The sequence below is a fragment of the Equus caballus genome, chromosome 26 (assembly GCF_041296265.1).
Source record: "Equus caballus isolate H_3958 breed thoroughbred chromosome 26, TB-T2T, whole genome shotgun sequence".
Classification (NCBI taxonomy): domain Eukaryota; kingdom Metazoa; phylum Chordata; class Mammalia; order Perissodactyla; family Equidae; genus Equus; species Equus caballus.
In genome coordinates, this window is record NC_091709.1 from 9433819 (window position 1) to 9447042 (window position 13224).

Consider the following 13224-nt stretch of genomic DNA (forward strand, 5'->3'; position numbering starts at 1 on the left):
ATACTATGTTCACAATCATGATCATTACAACATGCAGTCAACAAATATGCAGTGACAAACCAAGTACAAGGTGGTGGACCCAATGTTGAATTATCTCCTAACTTTTCCTCAAATCCCTTTACTGCCACTAAAAAATCTAGACCCACCACTTCTAGTCCTATATGAAGCTGAAGTATGACTGTTGCTATATGATTATTTTTCTACATTGTGGTTCTATTTCTGCTAAATTACTCTTACAGTCTTTATCAACTTAAATTGTTTTTTTTTTTTAAACTATCGTTTTGGAACTCTGGAAAGATATTAAATTCACTGAATAAAATTTTTTCAATTTTGTTCCTCAAATATAATAAAAGTGATATATGTTAGACAAGTTAACTCCATTCTCCTAATATTAATGTTGTAATGAGGTTCAACTGAACTTTCCTTAGTGAGGCAAGTTTCAACTATCCTAAAAAAGGTAAATGATCTATTATTTGTGTGTGAATCTAAAGTGTGTCCCTTATGAAATTATTTATCTGTAGGTAAAAAGAAAAAAATTTAGGCAGACTGTTAAATATAATGTTAACAGGTATGGTGGGCAATAAATTCAAACTTTTTATTTAACTTACATCTGCTTAGTTTTTTTTAAGTATAAAGGCTCAGTTAATCAACTCATTAGACTAGTCAAGGCAAGACGAACTACATAAAGGATTTAAAAAGTGGTTGGTCTTTTAGTAATTCTCTAGTAATCACACACATACACACACACATACACACAAACTGGTAGGAGTACTCTGGATATAAGATTTCCCCCTATAATCGTGTATAATGCACTGTTCAGTCTGCAGTATTTTGAAAACTATATAAATTGGACATGACCAAATTAGAGATCTCTAATAAACTCTTATAAAGTATTTTGGGACTTCAGCTGTAATCCCCAGATGACTGATTTTAAACTATAAAAAAGGAAAATTCATATAAAATCACAACAGATTTAACAGACATCTTCAAAAAGAAATCAAACTGTAACTCAATTTTCTATTTTTTAAAATATGACTAAGAAAAAAGGTGTAAGTGGCAATGTCTACATTTTAAAAAAATTATTAACTGAGTGGATTTGGAGAAGACAAAAAACGCTATACAGTATTACTGCACTCCATGAATGTGCAGAATTCCAAAATGTGCCAGCACTAAAAAACTGTCTTGCATTGAGGTTTTCCAAGAGGTACAACGAGCCTGCCAAGAAAGCATCAGGTCTGTGCTAATAGCTTGCTGTCTTCAGTACAGGCCTTCAGAATGTCAGTCACACTGCTCTTGCAAAAATCCCTTAATGTAAAAGGGTTTTCAGTGCTGATAGGTGGGGCTATGATCGATGATGTGGGATTGGATCCATATGCACACTCAGCTTCATTTCATTGTCAAGAATTTGAACAAGCTGTTGCATGGATGGCAGGTGACCAGATTCCAGCTTAGACCACACAGGTACATCATTCAAAGTTATCTAAATGCACCTGTTGACATACACTGGTCCTCAATCGTGTTGCTCAAGAAGAAGACCATCATATACACACAGACCTTATTTTCTTGGCGCCACTGCCAGATGCTAGGAGCTTACATGCCAAAGAAAGCAAAAGGATCCTTGCCAACAATTAAGCCAATTAATACTATTTTGAAGACTGACAGGAAAGATGCTGTGTGTCTATATATTGGTTGAGGGAGGTAATTCTCTCCTTCAATGCGGATGTCCGGGTACCGCTGGCTAATAACTCGCATGTACTCCTCAAACACCCGCCTGTAACCTCAGGAAACACAAATCTGGAACTTGAGCAGCGGCCCTGTGGTGTACTGCATCTTCAATCTCTTGCCAGGCATGCTGCCCAGGCTGCCTGACACATCACCGCTGCGGAGCACGGCCGACACCACCACCACGAGCAGCAGCAGGAGCCTCATGGCACCGGAGCCACCTCGGCTGCCCGTGGACAGAGACTGCCTGATTCTAAAATTTTGTTTTGGATCATCTATTCTTCCATTAAGATGCAGTACTTTTAAATGGACAAGCTACTGGCCATTCAATGTTTTTCACAGGTAGATCCTTTCTAAAATATGGCCAAGGTTATCAGATGAACAAAGTAGGAGCAGTGGGTTTTGAGGCAAAGAAGATCAGAAGATAATAGTTGATATATTTGGATATCACATTTTACAAAATTAGAATTCTTTAAAACGTATCAAAAAAGTTATATAAATCATCATAATTTAAAAAGCATTAAATTAATTGATGAAAATGTTTTTAACACAATGTGATTTACTGAGTATGTACTTTGAGCCCAGAACATACAGCAATTAAATCTAAGAACAGCCTCACCACTATCGTGAAGGTGCACATAGGCTACTTAGTGAGCCAATACAGAAAACACAAAACAGAAAATGATGTCAAGCAACAGAAGAGGTAAAACCAAAATTCCACCTCCATTTCATATTAGCTGTGAGGGTATCCATAAGTTTCAGTCCACCACTCACTTTTTTTGTACACATAGTCCTTTAGAAAGCTCACTAGGTTTCACATCTTGCTCCCAAGTCTCCAGCTGACTTCTTTCCCAATTTCTATGCCTGGGTATTTCAATTAAGACTTCCTTCTCTCACCTTAACCCATACAGAAGAAATAATATTCTTGCAAAATTGATTATCTTTTCCTACATCATTCAAAGACACTAAACATTCCTCTAAGCTGTTTATTTTCTGCAGTCTTTATATTTCGATTATATTTTTTTGTTGCTGTTGTTGAGGAAGAGTCGTCCTGAGCTAACATCTGTTGCCAATCCTCTTTTTTTTTTTTTTTTTTGAGGAAGATTAGCCTTGAGCCAACATCTGCTGCCAATCCTCCTCTTTTTGCTAAGGAAGACTGGCCCTGAGCTAACATCTGTGCCCATCTTCTTCTATTTTTCTTATATGTGGGATGCCTGCCACAGCATGACCTGACAAACCGTGCGTAGGTCTGCACCTGGGATCTGAACTTGCGAACCCCAGGCGCCAAAGCAGAATGTGCAAACTTAACCACTGTGCCACAGGGCTGGCCCCTAATCTTCCTCTTTTTTGCTGAGGAAGATTTGCCCTGAGCTAACATCTGTTGCCAATCTTCCTCTATTTTATATGTGCACCACTGCCACAGCATGGCCACTGACAAGTGGTGTCAGTCCATGCCTGGGAACCGAACCCGGGCTGCTGAAGCACAAGCATACTGAACTTAACCACTAGGTCACCAGGGCTGGCCCTCGATTATATTTTTGCCCACAGCCATGCCATTCTTTCTCAGTGCTACCACCTTTAATTTTATATACAAACTTTTACAGGAGTTGCTAAACTTATCTGTTTCCAGCCTTCCAAATAATTTCATTTAGTGCTCATTCAATATGCTGTATATAGTGTTAACAGCAACAGAAACACAGGTTTTAAAGTCAGAAGGACCAGGATTTGAATCCTGGGCACTCTTCCAGTGGTCTCCTCACTGTCAGTTAATGTGCTTCATTTATTCTCACTTTTGTTTATGATGACCACTTTACATGGAAAGTATTTCTTCATTTCTAAGATGAGCTTATTTTTCAAAGTCCATCTCAAGTGCCTCTTCTTCATGAATACCCCAAACTAAAGTAATAACTACTTTAGAACAGATCTTACCCCTTGTACCGATTTCACACCCATCATACACTTCCTTGTTTATATTTTGTAGGTCCTATTTCCCCAACTATTAATATACTGTACATCTCAATGACCCATTATAGAGTGGAGGGAGTGGCAAGAACATGAGACTGGAAATAAGAGAGACCTACATCTCAATAGGGCATTACAGACTAACTGGCGTGGCACTACCCAGTTCACAGTGAGCCAGCTTTTTCTGGGAATAGCCCTAAAACACAGGGTTGGAACCCAGTGGCCATGTCTCCTATGTGACCTTCCTCATCCTCCTTAAGGTATTAATTCAGGGGTAGGAAACTGACCTGTCAGGCCAGTCAGAGTCCCTGGAATGTTCTCAAGTCTAAACTAGTTAATTAGACATAAGATGGGGACTGCTGGCATTCCTTCTGGTCTCCAACAGGAAAGACTGAAACCAACTGGCAGAAAAGAGAAACAACTTTTTAAAAAAATCCTAGCAATCTCAATGTCCCTGGTAGCAGTTATCTTTGAGGACCAACTATATCCCTGCTCTTTTTGTAGCTCATGTCATATGCCAGTACCATTTCAATAAGTACTACCTGCTCCCTAAACTAGTTAATTAGACATAAGATGCTATCACCTGCAAACTGACTAGTATAAATTCCAACTCCAGTTTGTTATTAGCTGTGTGACTTTTATCTCTTTTATCCAGTTTTCTTATATAAAAAGAATTAAGAGAGATAAGTGAAAACATGTAGGTGAAATGTCTGGTATACACTGATGTTTAATAAAGTGCTAGTTTCCTTATTCTTTCCCTATCTTGATAATCTTCATAGTACCAAGCAGTGACATTTATTCAATAAATATGTTAATCATCTGAAAGCATTTAAAGGAAGCCTCTTGAGGAAATACATTAAGGGAAATTCTAGACATGGAATGAGGTAAAAGATGATGTTACACGTTCTAAATAAGGGTTGTGTTATGTACAAAGGGATACAGATGGAAGAAGGCAAACAAATCAACTGTGTTTAAGACACTATGGCATATCTCTGCAACAGATTTAAAGATAAAATATGATTGTTGGAAATTATGGCACAGTATTCCATTGAATATTACACAAATTAATGTTTAACATATAAGAAATATATATATTTATTCTCCAACTTGTTCCAAAAAATAATTTGAGACACCTTACGGTGTACGATATATTTTTTTTCTTTTATGAAGAGAGAGATCTTATTTCCCTTTGTTTCTGTTAACTCAGGAGGAAACCTGTAAACAAATGTTAATTCCAAGATCCTAATAAACTTGCCAGGAGAGGGCTACCATTATGGATTTTAGCTTCCCAGCAGGAAAAGCAGAAATCTCAGGATTTGGTTATGAAGCTCTATTTTGATTGAACTTATTACAAAAGGGATCTCAGGTTTTACTTGTATACTAGATTTTGAAGGAAAAGAAAAAAACAAAAAGCAAAACACCCTGAAAACCACTGAGAGTCATCTTTGTTAAGACCAAAGGAATGTTTAATGAAGCTCACATTTTCTTTTCAAACAGAGGGTCCTTTAGAAAACACAGCACCAATTTGTTATACAAACACATTTCCCAGGTACTAACTACTAATACAATCATCAAGTTATCTAGTTGCGGGAAACAGGCTATCATAGGGTCTATGGCCACCCTTAAAACATAGGTTTTTTTCATATTTGACCCATTTATAGTAAGTAATGTTTAATAACTGAGGCTGTGAGTAAGGCTGCCTGGGTTTGAATCCTGGGTTAGTTATTTACTAGTTGAACAGCTTGGGCATGATATTATCTACCCCACAAGACTGTTGGAATAAATGAGATAATGCATATATAAAGCAAAGACTATAGGAAGCACTCTGCAAATATTAGCAGCTACAACTATTATTAGTATTAGTGATGGTGAGAGAAATACAGTTGGTGTCTTGCTCCACTGGCTTGAGCTAGAACAAAACTGGATTGTCAATCAGGTTCTATCCACAGAGAGGGGAGATGAAGGGTAAGCTGGTTTCATAAGGAAGGCCAAGATGAAACAGACAACACAGACGTGGAGGCTGAAAAGAATCCTGCTCTTCAAGTTACAGTGAAAATCAACTTTTAGAAGCAGGAAAAAGGATGCCAGTATTCAAAAATATAGAGAAGAGGTAGAAGAAATAAGAGGGCAGGCAATGAGAACTCAGCCTACTCAAAAGGAAAGGCAAAGAGGCAGGCTAAAGATTCCTTTCCAGTTAGGCAGCTCGGAGTCACACACCCAGCTTCTATTCTCAGACAGTGACTATGGCCAGAAGCAGGAAAGATAGGTACTGTTCTATTTTTAAGGTCCTTCCCTAGAGAGTAGAAATTGGTTGGCCAAGGGAAGAAGAAAATAAAATATGTTTTCCTGGTTTTTATTTGTTTATACTTGATTCTAGTTTACTTATGAGTATATTAAAATGAAATGACTAAAGATACCCTGTTTAAATAGTTTAATACAGCCAAGGGCAGAGAATATTCATATCCCTGTAGGAAAAGATCTACTATAAGAGTCATGACTATATTCCATTTCGGAATAACTACATATCAAGAAATGATAATACTTTGAAAACTATTTTTAAAAAAGTACGTCTTACCACCGCCTCTTGATCCTCTTCTCTAGTTGAAATTCCAATTTACACAGTAAATTTCTGAACAAGACTTTGCATAATCTAACTAAAAGTATACTCCCCTAAAAGATAAGTCCACTAGTCTCTAGACCCAGCTCTGCTACTAATTAGCTATTTGACTCTGAGTCCGAAGATTTTAATCTATAAAACAAGAATATTAAATAAGTTCATCTTTAAATCCTCCTTCGAGTTATTGTTTTAAATATCTAAGAATTTAAAATTTGAATGCTTTGATTAAAAAATGTTTATAGACCATATCATTTCAGATTATTATGTTCAGCAAATGAACCCTAGTTTTCCCTTAAGAATTAATGAAATGTCAAAGTGGTAGGGTTTTTTTTGTGTGTGTGTACTAGGGGAGGGGAGGCAGAAGTTATTAGAATCTTTTATACTTATTATTCATGATTTCACCTAATAGCACTTGAAGGATAGGTACTAAAAACACTCATACCACATTCTAAATTACATGATTTATCCTACTAATAACATATCCTACTAATAACATTTAAGTAGTTGTTAAAATGTTGAAAAAAACTAGTATTCACACAATACCATTTACATCAGAACCAAAAAAATGAAATACTTAGGTATAAACCTAACAAAATATGTACAAAATCTTTATGAGGAAAACTACAAATCTCTAATGAATGAAACTAAAGAACTAAACAAACAGAGAGATAATCCATGTCCATGGATAGGAAGACTCAATACTGTCAAGATGTCAGTTCTTCCCAACTTGATCCCAGACTCAATGGAATCCCAATCAAAACCCCAGCAGGTTATTTTATGGATATCAACAAACTGATCCTAAAGTTTATGTGGACAGGCAAAGACCCAAATTAACCAACACAAAACTGAAGAAGAACAAAGTTGGAGAACTGACACTACCCAACTTCAAAACTTACTATAAAGCTGAAGTATTAAAGACAGCGTGGTATTGGTGAAAGCATAGACATATTGATCAATGGAACTGAATAGAGAGCCCAGAAATAGACCCACATAAATACAGTCAACTGATCTGTGACAAAGGAGCAAAGGTTAGACAATAGAGCAAAGACAGTCCTCTCAACAAATGGTGCTGGAACAACTGGACGTCCACATGCAAAACAATGAATCCAGTCACAGACCCTACATCCTTCATGAAAATTAACTCAAAATGGATTATAGACCTAAACATAAAATGCAAAACTATAAAACTCCAAGAAGATAATGTAAGAGAATACTTAGATGACCTTAGGTATGGTGATGCCTTTTTAGATATGACACCAAAGACATGATCCGTGAAAGAAATAATTCAGTAGCTGGACTTCACTAAAATTAAAAACTTCAGCTCTATGAAAGACAATGTCAAGAAAATTAAAAGACAAGCCACAGACTGGGAAAAAATATTTAGAAAAGACACATTTGATAAAGGCTGTTATCCACAGTATGCAAAGAACTCTCAAAACTCAGTAAGAAAACAAACAACTCGATTAAAAAATGGGCCAAAAACCTTAACAGACACCTCACCAAAGAAGGTATATAGATAATAACTATATACAAATAAACATATGAAATATGCATATAAACATATGCAAATAAACATATGAAAAGATGCTCTACATCATATGTGATCAGGAAAATGCAAATTAAAACAATAGGATACCACTGCACACCTAACAGAAGGGCCAAAATCTGGAACACTGACAACACCAAATGCTGGTGAGGATGTGGAGAATGGGAACTCTCATACATTGCTAGTGGGAATGCAAAATGGTACACCCACTTTGGAAGACAGTTTGATGGTTTCTCACAAAATTAAACATAGTCTTACCATACATTCCAGCAATCATGCTCTTTGGTATTGACCCAAAGGAGCTGAAAACTCATGTCCACACAAAAACCTGCACACAGATGCTTATAGCAGCTTTATCCATAATTGCTAAAACTTGGAAGCAAGCAAGATGTCCTTCAGTAGGTGAACAGGTAAATAAATTGTGGTTCATCCAGACAATAGAATATTATTCAGCACTAAAAAGAAATGAGTTACCAAGCTATGAAAAGACACAGAGGAACCTTAAATGTATATTACTAAATGAAAGAAGCCAATCTAACACACTGTATGGTTCCAACTATATGACATTCTGGAAAAGGCAAAACTACAGAGACAGTAAAAAGATCAGTGGTTTGCAGGGGTAGGGGTAGGGGTGGCGATGGGGGTTGGGGGAGATGAACAGGCAGAGCACAGAGGATTTTTAGGGCACTGAAAAGACTGTATAATATTATAATGATGGATATATGACATTATACATTTGTCCAAACCCACAGAACATGTAACACCAAGAGTGAACCCTAAGGTAAACTGTGGACTTTGCGTGATTAAGTGTCAATGTAGGTTAAAATTCATAAAAATGTACCATTCTGGGGAGTGATGTTGATAATGGGAGAGACTATGCATGATGTGTGGAGGCAGGGGATATATGAGATATCCCTGTACCTCCTTCTCAATTTTGTTGTAAACCTAAACTGCTCTAAAAAATAAAGTTGTAAAAAAACCCTAACATTCCAAATTTAATTTAAAACATAACTGTTTCATTAAAACACAAACATTTACCCTATCAATTACTGGTACATGATCATATTCTTTTTTAATCTTTAGGTCTTACAACCTACTTTGTTTCTTACACAGTAAATGAAAAAAGAAAGTGTCAACATTTTCACATAACTTTTTAAAAAATATAAAGTCCAAATTCTGCTAACCAATTCTCCTTCTGTTCCTCATCTTACCATTTCAGTTTCTTCATTAGGAACACTTACCAGATACAATACATATCCCCATTCTGGAGCTGTGGAATAAGAAAGGATTCACAGAGTTGCAAGGCTAACATAGTCTTGCCTTCTTTTTCAGTGTTACAGATGATATCAATTCCACTCTTACAATCAGTTTTCAATAAATGCTATAAGAGGAAAAGAAAAATCAGTTCATACCATTAAAAACATCTAAAAAGCTAGCTGCAATAACTGTTTAAACATTCAGAAGAAATTAGATTTCCAGTTTTATTCTATAAAAATGATGAATTATACAGAAACATTTTCATGATTTCATAGTTTCACTATATAGCACCTACAGTTTACAATGACTGCTTTTAATCTCATTTATGTCCACAACTTATAGGTAAGTAGGGTCCATATTAGGAAAAGACTAATTCTTTTATCTTAAAAAAGCAAAATAACAAACATGAGCATTTAATTTCTTAATATTTTATTTAAAAGGCAAAATCATACTGCTCCTCAGTTTATGTGACCTCTGTCTCACAAGAAGCTCAACATGAATAATGCTTATTAATGAATGTTTTGTTAATTTCATCATTTGTTAATATCAGATTCTGTCTAATTCAGTGAGCTTAAAGAATGGCCAAAGAGAACACATCTAGATAACATAATTTTAAAACCTTTGGTATTACTCTAAAAGGAATTTAACACAAGAATGGGCTACATTTCTTTTTTTATTGTAAGGTTAGAATAGGCAAATATAAATCTCAAACAATACCTCCCGGAATAGCTGATCTTCTACAGGTGACATAAACAGACATGTGAAGAGTGCTTGATGGAAGTACAAGTCTTTACTGATTTCTGGATGGTTTATGCAAGATTTAATAAGAGCCATTGCTTCAGGTATGCGTTCACAAGCAATTAGGTATCTGGCACGTAGTTCAAAGAACAGTGGATTTTCAGAACTTAAATATTTGTTCACTATATTAAAAAGAAAACAGATTCTTATTACTCTTAAGAAAAGATTCTCTCAAGTTTTGATTTGTTGTTTGAAACATCACCACTAACGTGGTATCTAATTTGGTTAACTATTTATTTAATTAAATAGCACTTTCTGCAGTAGGGGTTTATTTGTGAAAAGAATATTCACAGTTATATGATTGGAAAAATGGAAATGAGTGACACCAAAACAGGGCTCAAGAAATATCTGCTGATTTCTTCTCAGTCTAAAAATTAAAAAAGAAAATTTAAAATAGAAAAAATATGAAATATTCTTTTTTCAGTTCATTAATATGTTAAAATGTTTCAAATAACATGGGGTCTGGAATTTCTTTCTAGTCTAAAATTATGTACTTTATCTTCTTACTGCTCAATATTTTCATTACTGTAAGATTAAAAGGCTGAATCCTAATATGTCATTAAAACTACATTAATTCAGATTAATTATGGAGAAATGTAATCTGAATTAATGAAAAACTTAAATCATAAAAGAAATATATTTTATTACTTTTCAACAAAAAATTAAGTCAAAAGTAGTGCCAAAAAGGACTGCTTATTAACATATGCTTATGTATCACTAAGGATAATTACTAATACTTGCATTTACACAATTTAAAAATATATAAACACCTTTATCTACATAAGTTTATTTAGACCTAACAATAACCTTATGACAGGTGTCATAATACTTGTTTTACAGATCACAAAAGTGAGTCTCAGAGAGGTCAAATGACTTGCCCAAGGACAAAGAATCAGTAAGAGGCAGAGCACGAACTGGAACCCCTATTTCATGATTTCAAATCAAAAAGTGTTTTAATTACTTATATATGTTTAATCAGTAGCCTCTAAAATGCCTGTGGGTAATGTTTTATTTGGGCTTCAACATTTGCCTTGCATTTCTGTTTACGATATACGGTAAGCAGACACTGTGCACAGTTGATACAAAGACAAACTTCAGACTGGTCTTTACCCTACTAGAGGACTAGGAGGGTCAACTAGAGGAGAGTCATCCACATTAACGAGGCTCTAGAGCAGCTTTTCCCAAAATGAGGTATGCTAATCTAAGTATGAAGGGGTGTGTACATAGAGAGAGGCCATCAGCACTCATCGGCCAACAACGGGTTTGTTCTAGCTCCTAGTCAGAGAAGCTAAAACCTCCCCTTAAAAGCCTAAACTTTCTTCTCCCCTGTTCTCACTCCTTCTGAAGCTCTATTTTTGTCTAGTTCCTGTCCCCTCTGGCCAGAGTCCCCAGTCTCCTCAATTTGCTTCAGTCTGTCACCTTGCCTTCCCTATATTTTACTCTTCATACTTTTCTTCAGTAATCCAATTCTTCCTCCTCAGTTTCCACTGCCTTCCTCTTTAGTCTTTTCATTTCCTTCCGAGACCATCATATCAAGTGCCAGTCTTCCTTGCATCCTTTCACTATATACCACTGTGCCACTTCACATATACCTTAGCCCTTTCCTCCTAGTCGTGTCTTACCTCCCATCTCTTCCCATTGCTTTGCACTACTTCTCCTGGGCTTACCTCCTTCATCTTCTCTCACATCTCTGCTGTAGTCCTCCACGCTTGTATCTGGGGTTGGCTTGCTCTGAAGCCTGAGAATCATAGCCCATTCTCTACTCAACTCTACTCCCAACCCACCCCCACCCCTTAACCTGGGACAAGTGGAAAGATCCTAACCTGCTCAGCACAATCTGTGGTGTGCAGCCTCTTTTTCACCAGACCAAGGTCTGAACAGTTCCAGAGCTGAGAGGTCTTTTCTTTTCCCTTTGGCCATCTTATAATTGCACTCCATTGGCTCTGTCCATGCTTTCAACTGTTTTCCACACTTTTGTGCTTATTCACTACTGCTGAGCTTACATTCTAAGTTTTGGTGATCCAAAATGTTCTGGGGCTCAGGAATAATTATGTCAAATATTTTCTAAAAGAATTAACTAGAAGTAGTAGACCGAGCTTCCTGCCTCAAAAGGAAATTGTAGCCGACAGGAACCAGTGTGGATCTAGGTTTGAGAGGAGGTGATGTCAAAGAAGTATGCAGGTGGTAAGGGGATGAGACAAAACGTAACTTCTATTAATGGATGAAGTTTGGGAAATACTGCTCTAGAGTATCTGGAATTGAAATTTCCTTATTCATTCAATTAGTCACTCATTCATTTAATCAACAAATACTTAAATTGAGCACCTACTCTGTGCCATGCACTGGGCTAGGTGTAGGATATGCAGCAGTCGTGACAAAAACTGAAAGAGTCCCAGCCCTCAGAGAGTTTCCTATATAAGGGAGATTCCATGTGCTTAAGCAGGGGGTTTGTTGTTTTTTTTAAAGGGTGATCCTACTTAAATAAGATTTTAAAAATATGACTGAAGTGATAAAAACAAATAAACTCTCTGTAAATAAGTAACAACTGGATAGTAAATGTGTTAACACTCTGAATTCTCATTAGAATAAATGGGAAATTACTAGAAATAAATGTATTTAGTCTAGTATTAAAAATCACTCGGGCTGGGTTAGTATATAACAAATTAAACATACTTTATGTGAAAAGACATCACTCTTATTCAGTATTACAAAATAAAGAAGTATCGCTATTACTAATCTAGTTAGGAAACGAAGCTGAGTCTGCTTCCCACGAATGCTGGTTTGACTTTGAGTCTCCTGAAGTACCTATCTCCTGAGAGGCTGGCTGGGCTTTAAGAACAGCTTGCAACACTGGATCTTCCCATGGGCCACCATCTCTAATGATTCGAGTCACCAGTTCCAGATTCACATTTCCATATCTGCGGAGGTGATTCTGGCATTCCTAGGAGAGAAAAATCATTTTGGCTTTGTGAATTTAAAGGGGTTAAAAACTAAACTTGATCATCATTGTCAATAAAATGACTGATGGTCAATGAGGCAGCTATTAAATTATGAAAGAGAAAGAACTGTATAGTAACCTAAGTAGGGTGTCAAAACCCCATTAGTATACAAACAGGCTTTAATGCCAAAGGTTACATGGTTTGTACATAATTTGACTTAGAAAATCCCATTATAATAGGGATGAAGTGTAACCTAAGGGGAAAATTTAAGGGATGCATCATTTCTAGGAAAGAACCAGGTTGCAAAAACCTAAGGGAAAAACTTACAGGATGCATCACTTCTAGGAAAAGAACCAGGTTGCAAAAATCTAAAACTTACATGT

General features: G+C 36.2%; 1 protein-coding gene and 1 pseudogene across 8 annotated transcripts in view; both read right to left on the reverse strand.

Moving 5' to 3' along the window:
* ZNF654 (zinc finger protein 654) overlaps positions 1–13224 on the reverse strand; it is an 84429-nt gene that overhangs the window by 11368 nt on the left and 59837 nt on the right. For 4 of the 8 annotated variants that reach the window (XM_023630386.2, XM_070252149.1, XM_023630385.2 and 1 more), the window contains 3 exons: positions 12708–12843; positions 9822–10024; positions 9089–9228 (listed from right to left, as the gene is read on the reverse strand). In XM_023630386.2, the coding sequence (XP_023486154.1) occupies positions 9089–9228; positions 9822–10024; positions 12708–12843 (479 nt within the window). Of the gene's footprint in view, positions 1–9088; positions 9229–9821; positions 10025–11725; positions 12844–13224 lie in introns of all 8 variants that reach the window. The other 4 variants (XM_070252150.1, XM_070252146.1, XM_070252151.1 and 1 more) reach the window with 2 other exon arrangements.
* LOC102150688 (thioredoxin reductase-like selenoprotein T) lies at positions 1192–2058 on the reverse strand (annotated as a pseudogene).